This window comes from Hippocampus comes, unplaced genomic scaffold (assembly GCF_001891065.2).
Source record: "Hippocampus comes isolate QL1 unplaced genomic scaffold, H_comes_QL1_v1.1 scaffold62, whole genome shotgun sequence".
In the NCBI taxonomy this organism is placed as follows: domain Eukaryota; kingdom Metazoa; phylum Chordata; class Actinopteri; order Syngnathiformes; family Syngnathidae; genus Hippocampus; species Hippocampus comes.
Genome location: NW_017806062.1, coordinates 330,291 through 349,555, shown reverse-complemented (window position 1 = coordinate 349,555; position 19,265 = coordinate 330,291). Strand labels below are relative to the sequence as shown.

At 44.7% G+C, this 19,265-nt stretch overlaps 1 protein-coding gene across 1 annotated transcript in view; it reads left to right on the top strand.

The window, feature by feature from the left end:
• Positions 1 to 16,333: 16,333 nt before the first annotated feature.
• Positions 16,334 to 19,265, top strand: part of prickle1a (prickle homolog 1a) — a 27,698-nt gene continuing 24,766 nt past the window's right edge. Inside the window, exon 1 of the mRNA XM_019893402.1 lies at positions 16,334 to 16,576. Coding sequence (XP_019748961.1) covers positions 16,509 to 16,576 — 68 coding nt within the window. The 5' untranslated portion in view covers positions 16,334 to 16,508. The remainder of the gene's footprint in view (positions 16,577 to 19,265) is intronic.

Here is a 19,265-nt window from a genome sequence, read left to right as displayed (position 1 = left end):
TCATCAGGAAACTGAATAAACCTTTTTTTTTTTGTTTGTGGGATCAAGCTAGCAAACCACTGTTCTTTGAGCTTTTGTTCCGACAGAAAGTGACTGACATGATGCACCAATGCTCAAGTAAACTGACATCATGCCCAGAGAGAATTGATTTAAATGAGGTCAACAATGCTGGTTACAGCGTCATAAAATATCTACATTCTCCAAAGAACGATGCCTTGACTTGCCTTGACTTCAATTCTTTCTGTGACCACGCTTGTGACTCAAAACGATCAACTTGCAAATGATCTTTCCTCCATGAAATAAAGGACAAAGAATATAATCTCGGGAGTATTGCAATATTGTCGGTCTATTTGTTTTGTGCCACCATTTGTGTTCAAATAACCATTGTTTGAAGGGTTAGAACGCCGTCACCGATTCAGTCACTAGCCCATCCATGGCGTCTCCCCGTTATGTGTTAGCGAGCTGAAATTTGGTTCTACCTCAGAAATCGGACATCAAAGAAGCATCGTAGCTCTTTTGCATTTGGTTGGTCTTTGACAGCATACGTCTGCTCGGATTAAACCAAAGTGCCGTTCCCCTGTGACTGGATAAAGTCCCGAGAGCTACGAAGGCCATAAAACCGTTTGCCTCGAGTCACCAACGAAATCTCTGCGTGCTTCAACCTCTGCCCTCCACATGAGCATATTTGTGCACACTATTTTGTCCGACAACCTGACCGGGGAGAGTTTCGGTTTCAGCATCGGATTGTTCAGCAGACGTGCCCCAGCTGTCTCCCAGAGGAACGAATCCGCCTCGACATCAAGCAGCGACATCTTTGCCTTCATATAAAAATAACACGGCCCCATTTCCATCATGGAGCACTTCATTAAAAAAAAAAAAAAGCTTCCCTCGCGCGGATACTTTGGGAATTCCGGTCTTCGTTGTGACCCAAATAGAAGACCACACCTACACGGATGGAAACATGAGCTCTTCGAGAGTGGACGAAGGAAAGTATATTCCTCAAAGTGAAACCATATGAGCCCACTCTTTTCTTTTGCAATGTTTACGTGCTGCAGCCTCGCCGCTCAGAAAGAAAAAGGTGACAGCAAGGCGGACCCGAGCGTTTATTTGTGTTATTCACACTTTTAGCCGGGCTGCTCCCTCAACTTCTTAATCTTTAGAGTCATGAAATGTACCCCGCGAGATGCCTGCCCGAGGACAGATTGGATTCAGACGTCATTTTGCACCGTTAGCCAACAGACGTTGTTTACATTTTTGACAAAGACGTTGAAAGTGTGCTTTCAAATACGGTGAAGCGGCAAAGCCACTGTTTTGCTGTGACTTGTGCGCAAACGTGGCAGGATCAGGACCGTGAATGTGAAATACACCACCCTGGAAAGGCAATTCAGAGATTTGCTTCGAAATAACGTCAGGCCCGAAAAAAGAAGCAACACGGGAAACTTTTCAGCATTTCAAGACTTGTGAACAATCTTGAACCAAAAACATGGGAATTGGCCTTTTGAAAAAGCATTCGCACATGTTGAATGGCTGCGTGCGACATATGAGTTCCACTTTTCGCATTGTACGACTGAAATAAATAAACTTTTCTCTGATATTCAAATTTAGTAAGTTGCAGTTGGTTAGTGGGCCATAAAACTATCATCTGTGGCATTTAATTTGTGAAGGTAGGATTGATCGCTTGTCATCTTTCATGGTTTGGGAGCTGAGCCCGCACCACCCCACCCCCACCTCCTCTTCAATGTGAACACGATGTTCTTCTCAACAGTCAAACGTGTTATCATTCGATTTGCAGCGGCGCAAAACCGCACGGCGTCATACTGAGAGCTGTTTCTAATATTACACTCCCCATGAAGATGCAGCGCAGTTCTACACAGCTACGACCACAATAACAATAAGAATCTTGTTCAACCAGAAATGGCATGTGCATGCTGAGAGATAAAACACACACACACACACACGCACACACACACACACCATATAGGGATGACATCTGAGCAAATGTGATGGGATGATTAGGCCACATTTGATGTCCACTTGAGTGATTTATTTATTTATTTATTTATTTTGGAAGGGGGTTGGGGGGGGACACCTATCCTCTGTTAAAAACTCACCGAATCACTGTTTTTCTGCTCAGGCCAAAGCCATGTCTAATATAAAAAGATTGCTTTGTAACCAAACTATGTAGAACTGAGAGGCAGAGCTTCATTTCGTCAGGCCACAGCGTTGTCTAATGGAGAAAAAAAAAAAGGATTTGCTGCCATCTTGTTAGTTTAGTCAAGTTACAAATAATTCATCACTTGGATGGTGATTAAACCTTGCTGGCTAGTAGTGGTAGTATTTAGTAGTGTATGTGCAACAGACAGAGAGGGAGTGCTTGACAGACAGACAGACAGATAGATCATAGATGGATTGCTAGCTCGCTACCTAGATAGATAGATTGCTAGCTAGTTAGATAGATTGCTCGCTTAGATAGATAGATAGATAGATAGATAGATAGATAGATGGATTGCTAGCTCGCTACCTAGATAGATAGATTGCTAGCTAGTTAGATAGATTGCTCGCTTAGATAGATAGATAGATAGATAGATAGATAGATAGATAGATAGATAGATAGATAGATAGATAGATAGATAGATAGATAGATAGATAGATAGATAGATAGATAGATAGATAGTGAGATTGCTTGCTTAGCTAGCTAGCTAGCTAGATAGAGTATTAGTGTATAGAGTATTGTTGTATCGTCCGTCTACATGTTGATGCACAGTTTGTGTTGAAACTGCCGTGCTGAAAGGGTAGTAACACCATGATTGTCAATGCTATTAGTTAGGCCGTCTCTGGCGTTTGGCATTGTGCATTAGCGCTCAGTTCGCAGAAGACAAAGACGCGTGGTTGTTTTGCAGGACCGCGAAGAAGGCGTTTGCTTCACACAAGATGCGGCGGGTGTGGACACAGCTGGGGGACCGAAGAGTCAAGCATCACCACTCCAGGCGCCCCCCCACCCCCCACCCCCAGCCCTCCTCCATAAAACAAAACACCCCAGCCTTCCTTTGATTCCAGAACATCAGGACTGTTATGATTTATGACAAAGAGTCCCTTTTTTCTTTCTTTTTTTAATCCTCTCAAGTGATGAAGATCAGTCCAATTCAAGCTCACACTTCTAAATAGCGGGGACTGTTTGAGGTTTTGGACCATGTCAGGGTTATTACAGCTGCGGTTTTGCTGGTGTAAATCCTCTCCCCTGCCTCCCACGCCAGGGGCGAAATGTCTCGCCTTTCCCACTCGGTCAGATGCCAGCGAATGTGACAGAACGGGGAAGTGACTCACTTCTCTCATGACACCGTTTATCTCGCTCATCATCGCTTGTCTCATTCGGCGGCGACGTCTGCTCATCACTGTCCCGTGGTGTCGGCGTTATTAAGGAGGTGATGTTTGCAACACGGCTTCATTTTTCTTCATTTTTTACATAGTTGGCAGCGTTACGCACACACAAAAAAAAAAAGACACAAGCAACGGTGTCCAAAAGAAGGGGTAATTATATTTAGGTAGAGAGTTAGGAATTATTAAGTTTAAAGTTAAATGAGAAAATGTGTGGAGGAAAGATCATTTGTGGTGTTAATCCATCATGTGGTTGTTTGGCCTTGGCAAAGGTCTGCATGCTTTCTTTCAAGTCTGCTTTTTTTTTTCCACACTGGCATCGGAGAGAAAGTTAAATGTAACAAGTAATAAAAAAACAAGTTTATAATTGCCTGTATTCATCTATGTACATACCACAAATTATGATTAAAAGCAATAATGAGACCTCTGTGGATTCTTAGCTTGAACCTTTTAACTCTTTCAATGATAGCCAGCTAAAAAAAAAAAATATATATATATAACTGAATAAACATAGAATTGACTCTGTTTTCATCACAAAAAAATGTATTACATTGTTTTTTAGTCATCAACAGTAGACTATTGGTTGGCTTTTGTGAAAAGATATATTATGCCCAGCAGTATTTTTTTGCTTTCGTGACGCCTTGAACATCTGAAAAGTCCTTTTCTTCTTAAAAAGAAAAAAATACCAACATCAACAATGAAATTCAAATTGGATCTTCAAAAGCGGCTTTTGTAATATTTAGTTTTGACTATTTGTGGTGCGACTGGACCCACAAAACTCTTTGTTTGCGAATTAAAATCCCACCAAAAAAAATAATAAAAAATGGAATGAATGATTCAGTATGTCAGTACTTTCGGAGTACTTTTCGATTTTCACAGTACGAAGGCTTACATTTCAGTCGAGGGGGTCACTGGCTGGCTTTTCTTTTCATCATTAAGCGCAATAGCATTGATGAACCTCCGCATCCGTTTGACCACAATGTAAATTGTTATTTTCTGGGGCTGAATGATACAAATGCGGTCTCAACAATCAAGACGACTTGGCCAAAAAATGCATCCTGTGCGGGCAGCCTTTCAGAAACCACTCAACTCGCTCTCCTGGAAAAGAATTAAAATTCTTGTTCCGCGCTAGCTTATATTGCACCTTAAGGGACAGAGCTGTTGTCCATTTCCTTGCAAGTATATCGTGGATCAGCGTAGCTGGAACCGAGGAGCCAAAACAAAAAGATTTGAGGGCCTGTAAAGCATAAACAGCGGCGAGAGGAGCTGCGCAGTCTGTTTGGGTTTGTCGCTACCGCCATTTGATGCAATGAGCTGGCACCCACGCTATGTTCCTTGGCACCAGATGTCTCTGGTGATGATTTCACTCTTGAAACCAAAAGAAAAAAAAAAGAGAGCGGAACAAAGCCCCGGCGAGTCTTTGGAGTTGCGAGGCTTCAGAAAGACTCTTTGAAAGAAAAAAAAAAAACAAAAAAACGAGGCTATAAATAAGAACACTCTTTTGTCGTTGGATTTATTTTAACGATAGAGCTTTTGTTTTTTTTTTTTGTGGATGAAGTAACATTTTTGGAATGAACTCTGACCTAATGCAACCTTGACGACAACAATCCTGACAATGAACAATAGTCTCGCCCGGATTATCGTTCGAGTCATCCAATGTGCGACGTTGTCCATCTCGATTGCTTTTTCAACGCCATCACGAAAAAAAGGGTCATTTTTGTCTTGATCCGAGCGTGACTGCGCAAACTGAGAGCACTTCATGTAAGCACTCGAGAGCATCTTTTTCAAATCTCACACGATCCCGACGGTGACAGCTTCTATCCGCAATGACAGAACCCGCCTTCGACATTCCGGACATCACCTCGCACGCCTCGTGTGCATCATCCATTGCTGAGTGGCTCCAATGGCCAAAAAATACAGTCGAGAGGAGGGTGTGGGGGGGGGGGGCTGGATTGGTTGCTGGCGGCTGTTGCTCGGATCACTCCACACTGCGCTGATTGTGCAGGAGACAGTGAAGTAGTGTTGGGTTCAACTGATGGACAAGCACTCGACAGCGCTGTTTTGTTGCCTTGTCAGCTCGCTAAGACTTTTGCTTAAGTGGGTTCTCCGAGTGACCTCGGCCGCTATTGTGTGACTCAAAGCCCGCACGTCTGCCATCCAATGTTAAGGGTTGCTCCGTTGATAAGCGCGCAATATACTGTAGTTCAAGGAATGTGAGATTTAATGATGTCAACGGTGGGGAGTCGAGACCTTCAAGTGATGACTTCTTTCCACGTCTTTGTCTACTTGTAGAGGGGCCAGAAATCTGATTTATAACATCAAGAAAATAATGGCCGGGGTGGCCTGGTGGAAGAGTGGTTAGCGCGTCGACATCATAGTTCAGATGTCGTGGGTTCGATCCCGTCTCCGGCCTTCCTGGGTGGAATTTGTATGTTCTCCCCGTGCCTGTGTGGGTTTTCTCCGGGTACTCCGGTTTCTTCCCACATTCCAAAAACAGGCATGGCAGGCTGATTGAACACTCTAAATTGTCCCTAGATGTGTGTGTGGGCGTGGATGGTTGTTCGTCTCTGTGTGCCTTCCGATTGGCTGGCAAGCGGTTCAGGGTGTCCCCCACCTAATGCCCGAAGATGGCTGGGATAGGCTCCGGCACCCCACGGGACCCTTGTGAGGATAAATGGATCAGAAAATGAATGGATCAAATAATCTCCATCCCCGAGATGGCAAAAGGAGCTTTTTCAAAATATGAGTGCTTGTTGTTGCTAATTTGCATCATAGCTAGATTTACATCAATTGTATATGCTATACGCCAATTAACACCCTCAACTTTATTGAGCATCTACTTGAATCCAAAAAAAAAAAACCCCAACATTTTTGGGGGGGAAATAGGTTCAGTCTTAGCTCTACCGTGCCTCGCGCCCAAAGAGAGTGGACCCAAATGAGGACAACGGCAAACTTCTTTCATCCGTACATAAAAAAAGGTCAAAAGTTGTCTTTCTCAACGGATTCGAGAGTAATCAAGTCATCACCTTGATGTCATCTCAAGTCACCCCCCACCCCCAAACAAAACAAATTCATCTCAATGTTTGTGCACTTGGCACCATTTGAAAATGACTCATAAATATTGTAATGGGTTTTTTTTCCTACGGCAGGCTGACACCTAATGAGCCGATTTGACCGTTGACCCCGTTGAGCGTGTGTGTGTGTGTGTGTGTGCGTGCGTGCATAACATCACCTCTTTCTGGGCTAAAATTGCATTTTTGATTTTTTTTTCAGCTCTAGGTCAAAGGTTAAAGTGTTTTAGGGTCAAGGTTAGAATGTGTCCATGTGCGTGTGTTATTGGAACATTCGCGCACACCCACACACACGCCCACACACAAACACGTTGAGAACTTCAAGGTAATGACACGTTTCTTTGGATTTAAGTGTCACGATATCAGCCCAAGCAGCACGTTGACCTCGTGATTCGTACATCTGGCTCACAATTCTGAGATTTGGGGGTTCGCCATTTAGGAAAAGTGTTTTTAAAGCACTGATGGAGATTTTGGAAAAGATCAGATGTGGTCTTTTACAGTTTAAAAAAAAAATGAAGCCAAATCACATTCACACATTAAAAGAGTCTCATCGGGAAAGCGATGATTGACAAGCAAAAAAGCCTCGCATCTTGCCAGATTGGGTTTCCAACACAAATTTCGTGTCTCCTGTTAGCGCTTTTCTGAAAAATCACACTTGTCTCCATCAGTGTTGACTGACGGTTGTCGAAAGGAGGACACGAACATTCTTGTGGTGGTTCATCTGAGAAGCTGTCAAAGACAGGAGGCATCAAAAATAACACATTCAGTGTCCTCGGGTCCCCGCAATCACTTTTTGGGGGACTGCAACCTGCCCGAAAAGTGAGCAGGGAAGTAAAAAAAAAAAAAATCCCCCTTACACCAGTTTTATCGATTAGTCCAAAATTTGGAGGACAAAACAGGACGTTATTCGACCATGTTAAAAAAAAGACAAAAAACATTTTTGTAGTAATCATAACTCCAGTTTGCAATGCTTTCTGGGTAATGTAGTGTGCTGTCTCAGCTGAACGAAACCCTTTCTTGAGATGCATCCACCCACAAATGAGCATTTAATTATCCTTATTCAACATACTTTCCAGTTGTCATCACGATATTGTATTGAACGCGCCAATGGTCCCGAATGTACGCTGGAACACGTCGAACTGCGTCTTGTTTCCATCTGTCGGCAGCTCGCGTTCATATTTAATGTCTCACTTTTACGATGACTTGTTGTGACATTGTCGGAACACCACAAGTGCAAACATCTGCAAACTAAAAGTGAGCGCACTAAGTTGTCGCCTCGGGCACAGACTTGCGTTTGTTTCATCCGCAGTCGTATTCCAAAAGCGTGGAGAAAAAAAAAAGGTGGTGGGGGAGGGAGGGGGGGGGGCGCCTGGACCACAGCGACAGCGGTTTCGCATCAGGGCCGCGGTGCCCAACAGGCAAGTCACGCATGCACGGCCCCTCATCCTGGCTTAGTCAGTGCTTGCTCGGTGAAATAAAACAAAAGCAAACAGCGAGGGATGGGCGTGCTGATAACGATCTGGCAGTGGCAGCATTTCCACAGGACGCAGGGCTTGGTGGATGAGGGGTGGAGTTGCGGGGGGGTAAAGAAAACAAAAGTTTCCGACAACTGGTACCGTTCAGATTGGTGTGATTCCATCACTGGATGTGTCGCATGGCAGTGCGAACGTCTCACCGTGATAAGCGTCACATAGCGAAGTCTTTTATTTTCAGTCAGCATCCAGGAATATACTCCGCAACACGCACACTGGGGCAGCCAAGCGCTCAAGTGGTTAGCGCATTGACCTCACAGTGCACAGGTATCGGGTTCGAATCCAGCTCCGGCCTCCCCTGTGTGGAGTTTGCATGTTCTCCACGTGCCTGAGTGGGTTTTCTCCGGGTACTCCGGTTACCTCCCGTATTCCAAAAACATGCATGGCAGGATGATTGAACACCCCAAATTGTGCCCTGGTGTGAATGTGAGCGCGGATGGTTGTTTGTCTACGTGTGCCCCGTGATTGGCTGGAAGGAAACTTTTTTTTTGGGGGGGGGGGTAGCTGAGGCAACCCTAAAACGAGAAGTGAGGCAGTGCCTCAACTTTTCCAAGATGTCACCGGAATCGGAATTTATGGAATGAGACCTGTGAGAGGATTCTCTACCCCCCCCCCCCACCCCCTAAACATCCCAACTAAAACACAATCAGCTTTCCCCATCGGAGGTGTGGAAAGAAGTGCACTGGCACGGACCCAAGTTGATGGTTCCGAAGAACATGACCCTGCGTAGGAAGAAACCTTTCAGCAGGGCGCATTCCAAAATTGTACTGTGACGCCAATCAGCCGCAAGAAACTTGCAAGTGCTGATAGTACCACAAAAAAAAAGGGGGGGGATCGGAAATGTGTTTATGGTGGCTATTTTAAGCCTTTAGCAGGTCTTTAAAAAAAAAAAAAAAAAAGTGTGGGGTCCAAGAGCGCGTCTGACCTCCTTTTTATTCATTTCAGCTTTTGATAGCTTTTCATTGCAGCAGCGTTACAGCTCGGTAGCTTTTAAAGCAGCCAAGGATTGGAGTCGAACATGTGCAGCCACAGCCACCAGGGACTCTTATCTGGTCGACGACCCTTTTGCAGAATGCATCCACATTTCCGCAGAAAAAGGAGGATGATCTTAAAAATGGGATTATTTATATTGCAGGGGGAGGAATTTATAGAAATGGCTCACAGGCAACGTCTCGGAACTGCTGCCAGACATTCGTGCAACTCTGAGAACTCTTGATTGATTGAACCCTTTCGGGGACAGCGGTTACTACAGTGGACAGATTCTCGTGTCATCGGGTTATTGGTGCATGAAAAGTGAATTTAGAGATTTGTTTCTCAAGACATTTTCCGTGTTTAAAGATCATTGGTGAAAATATGTGCAAAGACTGAGAACTAAGATGCACTCAGTTGTGGTGACACAGGGAAAACCCCGCTTCGGTTTTTCAACATTTCGGTTTTCCTGATTGTTTTTGACGCACTTGGGCCCTGGCGTAAATTGGCCCTCCGCCGCCATAAAAGAACGTCAACGGCTTTGCTTGCATTCAGCACAATATGCAATATGCAGTTAGCTTGCTCGCAATGCCGACACCCACATTTTCCCTTTATATAGTCTGCTTGCGTGGCTGCTTTAGAGTGCCTCATTATTGGCTGCGAGTGTGAGAATGTCACACAGATTTTTTTTTAATTGGTGTTATTTTAAAGTTGTAGTTATGTGTCGGCATAAGAAAGATTCTACAAAGTATAGTAAGTCGCATCCATTTTCCCAGGTAGTGCAAGTGGCATTTGATTGACAGTTGACAGGTAAGCGGGGCGCAGTCTCAGCGCATTCAGCGGACATTTTTGAAAATGATTTTGTAATCCCGTTTATACTTTCATTTATTCATTTTCCGAATCGCTTTATCCTTACTCAGGTCGCGGGGGGTGCTGGAGCCTATCCCAGTCGTCTTCGGGTAGTAGGCGGGGGACACCCTGAACCGGTTGCCAGCCAATCGCAGGGCACACAAAGACGAACAACCAACCATCCGCGCCCACACTCACACCTGGGGACAATTTAGAGTGTTCAATCAGCCTGCCATGCATGTTTTTGGAATGTGGGAGCAAACCGGATTACCCGGAGAAAACCCACGCAGGCCCAGGGAGAACATGCAAACTCCACACGGGGGGGCCGGAGCTGGAACTGAACCCGGTACCTCTGCACTGTGAGGTCGACGCGCTAACCACTTGATCACCGGGGAGCCCCGTTTATACTTATCCATTTTTATTTTTCGAACCACTCAAATTTGGCAGGGTTGCTGTCAAAAAAACTCTTCTCTGTGGTGTGCCAAATTTAAAGACATTTATTTTTCACTTTACAGGGACTATCACTTGGGACGGGTTTTCATTCGAAGAACAGGGTCTCAAGAGAATAAGCACCATGACTGCTCAACACCGATGATGTAAGAAGTGGTCGGCTTCTGCCTCTTATCGGCTGGATAGGGGCTCTCAAGGACCGGATTTGGGCCCCCCTGACATTAGGAACCTTAACTGAAGCGCAGGTTGTCCGCTCCTCACTGCCTCAAAGGCAACAGAAAACTGGCTGTGGGAATGCTGCCTGTCGAAATGACGTTGGGAAGTCGCGGCAGACCGTGAAATTTTGGATGATGATTCATCTGCCGTGATTATTTCGACTTCGAGTTGGATTGAGGTCATATGGGGGGGGGGGATGTACAATGATGCAGACGTCAGAAAAGGGAGCGATTGTCCACAGGGCTCCGGGGCGCTCGGTGGCACGGCTGAATGTTTGTCTTTCCCCCGGCGCTCCTGGTTCCCCCTGCCAGGAAGCCAACGAGCCTCCGCAGGTCACGGCCAACTCAGAACTGGGAGAGCATTGTATGCCGTCGAGCCCTGACAGTTTCCTGCCTGCATTTATACATTTCCTAATGACATTACTCGACGTGAAGTCCCACAAATTGGCGTCAAACTTTAAAGTCTTGCGCTACAGAAGCAGGAGCACCTTTGTCTGGTTTTTGCGGCACTGCGGTGAACGTGAACAGACTGCAAATACATCCAAAACGGATCAAACCTGGATGAGACGTAAATCTTAAAGACTGAGTTCCAGGTTCACTTCACACTCAAACCGTTGTGTGCCTTGTGGGTTTTTTTTTTTTTTTTTGGGTTGGCGAGTCATCAAAAGTTGGCAAAAGTGAAATCCTTCGCCAGGCGGCGTCACACGTCTGTCTCGTAAACACGGTTTAAATTCGGGAGCAATTGGATCAAATAAAAGTGTCACTTCGAAGGACATCTGGAAGTGGACAAAATGTCACTGAAATCGAATCTTCAACCCAACATGCGAAGATTTTTTGCGTCTTTCCACGCGTAGGTTCTTGAGACATTTTTGCGGTCTACTCCCGATCGACACCAAATTTCATGTCGCTGAGGGCAAGCGTTTTTTTTTTTTCCCTCGATGAATTTGCAGAGAATTACGAGGTTTCTCTTTGGCTGTCACGTCCGCGTCCACTACCGCTCGTATATTTGAACGCATCTGCCAAGTACGGTTTTGAGTTTTGGAGTCAGGAATTTCACTGGCTCAAGAATCACAATTGCGATATTTTGGAGAGTCTCAGCAGCATGTGCAGGGACACTCATAAAAATCTCAGAGGAAATGATCGGAAAAAACGGCAAAAATCCAAGCTTGGAACTTGCATTTGAATGCTTTCTAGGGATACGGCTCTTTCGGAAAAGTCATTTGGGGGCAACTTCTGAGTTATTATGACAGCTGGAGCTGGAAATGGCATTTAGTCGGAAGAACGGCAAGAATGAGGACCCTTCTTGTGCGAAACGCACGCGAGGTGCAACCCGACTGGAAATACATGTCACGGGTGCGCTTGAGTCACATTAATAAGCTCGCTGAACCGTTTCAAACAAAATACAGCCAAAGCACACTAAAAAAAGGGGAAAAGATTTTGCTTTTACAGAAGGACGTGCGCTATTAGATCGGCCCCGGTTGCTATTTCTTCCAGCTAGCTTGCTGCCTGTGGCCCATTAGCAGCTAACGATTACACACATAAGCGCACGCCAAAGACAGGCAGATATGATAATGAGCGCAACCAACAGTTGGGAACGGTTCCGCAATTAGCGCAGCCGGACGCGAACAAAAGCCTCCTCTTGTTTCACTGGTCGTTTGTAGTTATTTCGGGAGCACCCGAGCAGCAGGCCGGCGGCGGATACGAGGCCTAATAACGGGAGGCGTATCAGACATAATGGGCCGGTATTCACACAATGCCTGACACGCAAGCCAAACTAACAGCGCGCCTCGACGGCTTTGTGCCGTTTCAGCGGACTTGGCGATCGCTCGACATTTTTTGGAAAGCAAGCGGTATCATGACCAGGGTGTGATCGGAGCAAGATTGGACGATAACTTTTGGTTCGAGGAGGAGAAATATGAAGTGATTTTAATACCAGAGCGGCACGGTGGACGAGTGGTTAGCACGCCGGCCTCACAGTGCAGAGGTGTAGGGTTTGATTCCGGCGCCGGCCTTCCTGTGTGGAGTTTGCATGCTCTCCCTGTGCCTGCGCGGGTTTTTTCCGGGTATTCCGGTGTCCTCCCACATTCCAAAAACATACACCGTAGGTTCATGGGACACTCTAAATTTTCCCCAGGTGTGACTGTGACTGCGATTGGCTGTTCGTCGATGATTGGCTGGCGATCGGTTCGAGGTGTTTCCCCCGCCCGCCTACTGCCCAATTGCTTCAGGTGTGTTTTAAGTGGACGTGTCCCGGCAAACGTTAAACTTGCTTGACTTCCAAACTCCAGAGTTCAGAGTTTAAAAACAAACAAAAAAAGGCCTTTTGGACTTCAAGTCTTGAAGGATGAAAGAAGAACTCCTGCTGCCTTCACTGACCTGGTTAACGAAGCACGGGCGCAGAGCTTGTTTTGAGTCACGTGATGCCGTTTGTCAATTTGTGCCAAACATATCGACGGCAAAGCCAAATTTGTTCTGTTGGGGGATGTGGGGCCACCTGAAGCCCCCAATCGGTCAACGGCGTTTGGGTACGGACGGCAACCGGGTGACCGGTCAAGAGGCCCAGCTGCTCGGCCGCACGGCCCCGCCTTCGCCTTCGGCTATTAACCCTGCGCCCTGCTCGTTTTGTTTGTTTGTTTTCCTGCCTTTGTTTGCACTGCAGACTTCCCGTGTAAACTCAAAGAATCCCTTTGGAAAATAAAAGCTCAGTCAATTTGCAACAGCAGTTGAGCAACTAGTAGAATTATATTCAACGAGAAGACATTCACATAACATTCAAGCAGTGTGCCCAAAGCAATACATCAGGGTGTAAATTGCGAGTGCCATACGTTCGGCTGAATAATTTATTTCAAAACGCCCCATTTAAAAAAAAAAAAAAAAAAAAATCGGAATATCTCAATCAAAAGCGACAAAAACATTGTAATCGTGAAGTGAGCATCAAAATACCCCAAATCCTGCGCGACCATTCGTTCAAGTGACATAAAAATGGATCTCAGCCCAAAAAAGGGTGATTGTACCTAATAAAGTGTCCGCAGAGCATACTTTCCTCTCACTTTACAGAAAGTTACAACCTGCATCATTAAAATCAATCCCGTCGTGTCACCTTCAGCAGTCCGGCAGCTCGAGCGGAGCCAACGCAAACAGGCAAGGGCTCATTAAAAAAAAAAAAAAAGAAAAGCAGAGCAAACATTACGCGCCGAAGCAGCACGTTTGATTAAGAACACCCCAGCAAATATTCCATCCATCTCAGTTGTAACTACGGGCTGGCTTATGGTGTTAAATGGCCACCTGTCCAGATGGCGCAGGCACGGTCATCGGTCAAAAAGTCAAACAACGACTCGCGCAGTCGAGTGAAGGTGAATGATAAGCTCATAAAGGAGACGCTCTCATCTTGAAATGAACAAGGAAGGGCTTTTTGTAGGGCACATTTAAGATCCTAATCTTGTGAAATGGATTCAGACTGGATTGAAGTCATGAAGTACTGAGGTTTAGTTCAATAATGCTGGACATCCCTTTTTATTTATGATCGAAGATTGTGTAATGGATGCTGTCGGCGTCATAAATATGACATTTTGGAACTTTCGGGTCCGGACGGGTTTAACGTTCTCCTTTTAAGGGGCAACCATCACTCATGTGAAAGGATCGCTCGGCTTCAGTTGCTCTTTTGCCGTTCCCGATATGGAGTTTGAAGTTTTAAGATCAGTTTTTTTTTTTTTTTTTTAAATATCAAATGTACAGCGAATGTTCATAAGCGCGCACACTCACTGCCAGTGGCAAAGTGCTCCAAAGTGGTGCTCGCTGACAAGATAGACTTGCTCAAAAAAAAATAAAAAATAAAAATAAAACACACACACACACACACACACACACACATACAAATCACCACTCCTTGTATTCCATCACTCTCTGCATGATGTGCGCACTTGCGGCAACGAGGCACTCTAAAGTGGATTGTCCGAAGGAAAGATGCATTTTCGGGGTGTAGGTCTCGCTAGCTAGCTAGCAAACTACCCGCTCAAGCCCGCCCTTGCTGGTCGGTGATCTTTCTTGGTGAACCGAGCTTCATCATCATTATGTGGCGTTCGGTTGCTTTTACACGTACGAGAAGTCATTCCTGACCTGAAATTCGAATCGAAAAATGTGTCACTTGCATCAAATTGGGTGAATCCAGCTTTGTATGAAGGGGACACAAGTGTGGTTTAAATAACCTCGTGCAACTATGGAACTAACCTGTTCTTAGTTAAGACGCACTTGCAACAGTCCAGGGGATATGTCACTCACAGGGATGCAAGATGTAAAAGTCAAAGGGCATACAATGTAATCAATGCTTACATATTCGCTTTCAAAGACTTTTTTTTTTTCTCTTTTTTACGTCGGAAGTTCAAATGAAGATATGATGGTGTGGTTTGGGCATGTTGTCACTCCCAATGTCACGGGACAGCGTTTGAGCAAGGTCACATCAGGTCAGGGTCTGACTTTGAGATGACATGCTTTCGGCACACGGGTGCAAACAAGATCAATGTGCGTGTGATCATCTTTACTGTTGTGGTTTCATTTATGGAGTGTGGTGTGCTGGCTAAGGAGGGGATGGGGGGGGGTAACTCAATGGAAAACAAGCCTGGTGTAACACATTCGGACACTATGAGGATGATACGTTTAGAAAAAAGTTAAAAGTTTTTTTTTAGAATAGTATATATAAATAATCGATGCACCCTTGTTCAAATGACAGGTTTTTCTGATACAAAAATGAAACCGAGATAAAACATGAACAAAAACTTATTTCCACCATGAATATGTCCTGCGACCTGCACAAGTTGGAAAAAAAAAATTTCGAGAGGAGAAGTAAAAATAAACAAGTTGAACAATGGTGCTGCACAAATGTGCACACCCTCTTGAGAACTTCGGGTGTGGCTGGGTTAGAAATTCACCAGTTACATTCAAACTCATGATACAGTCAATGGGAGTCACCACACACCTGCCATCATTCCACGTGCCTCTGATTAAACCCAAATATGGTTTAGTTGTTCTAGTCAGCTTTTCCTGACAGTTAGTTCTATCTATCTATCTATCTATCTATCTATCTATCTATCTATCTATCTATCTATGTAGCTATCTAGCTAGCTATCCAGCTAGCTATCGTCCGTCGATAGCTAGCTAGCCAGCTAGCTATCCACTACTTTTCAGTTACATCTTTGATGAATGTCAAAATAAAAGTGCTCTGTAGAAAACCACAAATCTGAGACCATCCATCCACCCAACCCATCACTTCTTCAATTCTATCTTATATGTAAATTACACCAACAATTCCCTTTGATTCCCTCATTTTTTATTTTTAAAACTGGTTTGAAGCCCTTCTTTTATTCACTGGCTCGCAACACGAGACTCTATCCTTGTCAGAATTTGTAAAACATTTCTGTTAATGTTTTTCAGTATATTATTATATGTAATTTCAATCACTTTTATCTTCTTTTTCTTAGTTTGCCTTCTTTGGCTTTATTTGTGTTCAGCACTTTGTTCCAGCTGCAGTCGCGCTTGTAAAGTGCTCTGTAAAATAATTCAATTGTTCCGAGAGTAATCTAACTCTTTAGTTTGATATTGGCTAGAACTGTAATTAATTAAAAAAAATAAATAAATACAGGAAATTCCCAAATCTGAAACTATCCATCCATCATCGATTCTATCTTATGTGTAAATTGCACCAGCAATTCCCTTTAAATTCCCCATTGCTCTCATAGCAAACTGCCAGCAAATGTTTGGCTCCTTCTCTGTGGGACAGGGGGGATAGGTGTGCGTGTGGGTTGGCGGGGGGGATTAGTGGGGAGGGGGGCTGGTGCGGGCTGCTTTAAGCCAATGGGCGTGGAGCGGCTCTCGCGCACTCCGGCGCAGTAATGTCAACGTAAAGGAGCGCCGCACAAGCCCAGCCGAAGCGTGTGCCGCTCAAGTGTGGGCGATGTTGTGACAGCGCGCTCGGCCGTGGGGTTGGGGGGCGGGGGGGCTGCTCTCCAAATGAGCCACTTCTTTTTTCGGGAGCCTTCACCATTCACACGCCGATGAGACGCAGCCCGGATCGCTTTTCGGGACTATTGGCTTTGGATACTCGCGTTTGGCACCAGTCAAGGTGAGTGGAAGGAGACTCTTTTTGGCACTTATGACGCTCGTTGGAGGCAAGAAAACACATGCATCGTGTGTTTTTACGAGGTTCTAACTTTGAATGGTATACATGTCTTGCATTAAGAGGGACAGACGCATTGTTCCACCCAAACGTCAGCTCATTCATCGGTGCGCTTTTACGCACCGACATCGGGAGATTCGTGTCACTTTCCTTTGGTCTTCGGGGCTCGTTTGCACGAGGCTGGAAAAATAAGCACACCCAAAAAAAAAAAACAAAAACAAAACAACAAACAAAAAAAACAAACAAGCAGTCAGGGTGGTGTGGGAGTTTGGATGGACCCCCACCCACCAACACCCCGCTCACCCTCCCTCCCCTCCTCATTGGGAGCTCCAGATGTATGGACTCAGCTGTCGCCTGTCACTTGGGTGACAACTGCTCCGTCGCTGCCTGTGCGCCACTGCGTGTATGTCAAAAGGGCCAAGTGGAATTGTGTGAGGAGGAATGCATGCACGCACACACAAACACACACCCACACCCACACACACGCACGAGAAGTGACACTAAATAGGAAGTCACTCTCTGGAAATGTGTGTGGAGAAGTGCCTGGTCGGAGACACGCAAATGATTTTAAAAAGTGTTTTTCTTAATGGTAGTTGTGGTTTTTCGGGGGGGGGGGGCGGGGTAGAACTGTGTCCTGCATGATACTGAAGGCCGTTTCTAACATTTTGGTTAACTTATTGAATATAATTGAGCATAACCTGCATACTGTACAGATATACACAGAACACAGAACAATGTAAAAGACATGTTTTAACTCTTGGATGATTTTGGCCTGGTCGTTCATGACGTACATAGATGAAGTCCAAAAGAAAAAAAAAAGTTAAAAATGTCGATGTAAAATATGTCAAATAGGCCTCGTTTCTTTTACTGGGGAGAAAAAACTGCTCTTAAACCAGAAACCAATATTCCTTAAAACAGAAATATTCTAAAAAAATGAAAACAAATATGTCATAAAACAAAACAAAAAAACATATTTGAAAAAGAGAATCTAAAAACAAATGTGTCCCAAAAATAAATTGCAAAAATTAATTGCTTGAAACGGATTTTGTTTATGTAATTTTTATAAGATTATAAATAGAACCTTTGGAAGGGTGACGTAAATGATCTGCGCCGTGGGCCAGAAGAAAGAATGGTGTGGTCATATTTGGACCCCCGGCCATACTTTGGCCACCTGTTACGGGATTGAAACAATAATAATAATTTAAAAAACAGAGCTAAGTAAATAATTTAGGTGCAATGGGTAGGCATTGAGACATGTTTGTAATTTTATATGGTCGTCACTAATGTGTTTGCTTGATCTACTAACTTTACTACAATGTTTGATGCTTCCAACGTCGGTAAAATCACATGATTCCTTTTTATTTATCAATTATAACTTCCTTTATGACGTTCATGACCCGCCTTTGCTGATTGGCTGGACAAAATCATGTGACTCCACCGACCAAACATGGTCTCACTTCCGTCTTAGCGGGCCAAAATGTTGGCGACGCGGTGCAGTTTCACAATCGAATCGTATGAGAGCGGCAAACCTCATTAAAAGTCTCGCAACATACCAAAAGTCAGCCAGGCCGTGTTGCGATGGTCACAGGTGATGATGTCACCCAAACCAAGGCACTTTTGAGTTGAGAGAGGTATTTGTTTTGGACACGCTGTCGTGGGGGTTATCTGAGGTATTGCGCATTGGAAGCGGTCTTAATAAGTGGAGCAATGTGATGAATGCAGTGGGCCGATATATCTCAATCACAATGTGATTGTTGGCAGTTCTTATGAGACTTTTTTGTTTCGTTTTGACACGATCCAGTATTTGAATGGGCGAGAGAGACCGACAAACTCGGGAGTGAGCACACGACCAAGGTGATGGTGTCACCTAGTGGTCACATGGGAGGTTGCTCCAAATACACATTGAACTATTTCTTCCCCCACCCCAACAAAGACGTAGCCTGTATTTCACGCCTCAACTACCAATTCTGCACGCACTCAACTTCAAGCTGTTTTCCCAAATTAGAACGACTGTGGCTGTAGATATTGTTCAAGATATTTATAAACCTAAAAGTAACCCCGACGGAATTACAGGGACCAAAAATAGAAACAAAGTGACTTACGGTTGGTGTGAAAGTTTCACTCAAATATTTCTTAACTGTCAAACAAGTTTAAAAATAGGTTAACCGCTGTTGGCAGTAAAACAAATGAGGAGGGGGCGGGGGGGGCAGTTGACCATCTATGTATACTATGTGTAAATTCCACAAATCTCTTTAGATACCCCAATGATGTCAAGAATACAACAAATCACCAGCCTCATGTTGTCATACTCTAATAAAAAAAAAAACACACTCACATTTGTTTTATGTTTAAGCTTTCCATTTAGTTTAAAATTGTTGCTCGCAACTCCCGACAAAGAAAAAAAAAACAAAACAAAACAGCTGAGCAACAACTTGCATTTTGACAAACTTGTAAGTTGAGGTATCGCTGTGTGCAGGTTCATCAGATGACAGCACAATGGTGCAGTGATGCTTCGGAGCCCCGTGGAATAAATATTTAGCACGTTCAGCTAAGTTGTGGCAGCGTTTCATACAGGGGCAAAGCTGTGAGCTCTGCTTTTCGTCGCAGCACCTTGTAAGGCGGCATCCACGTCTGC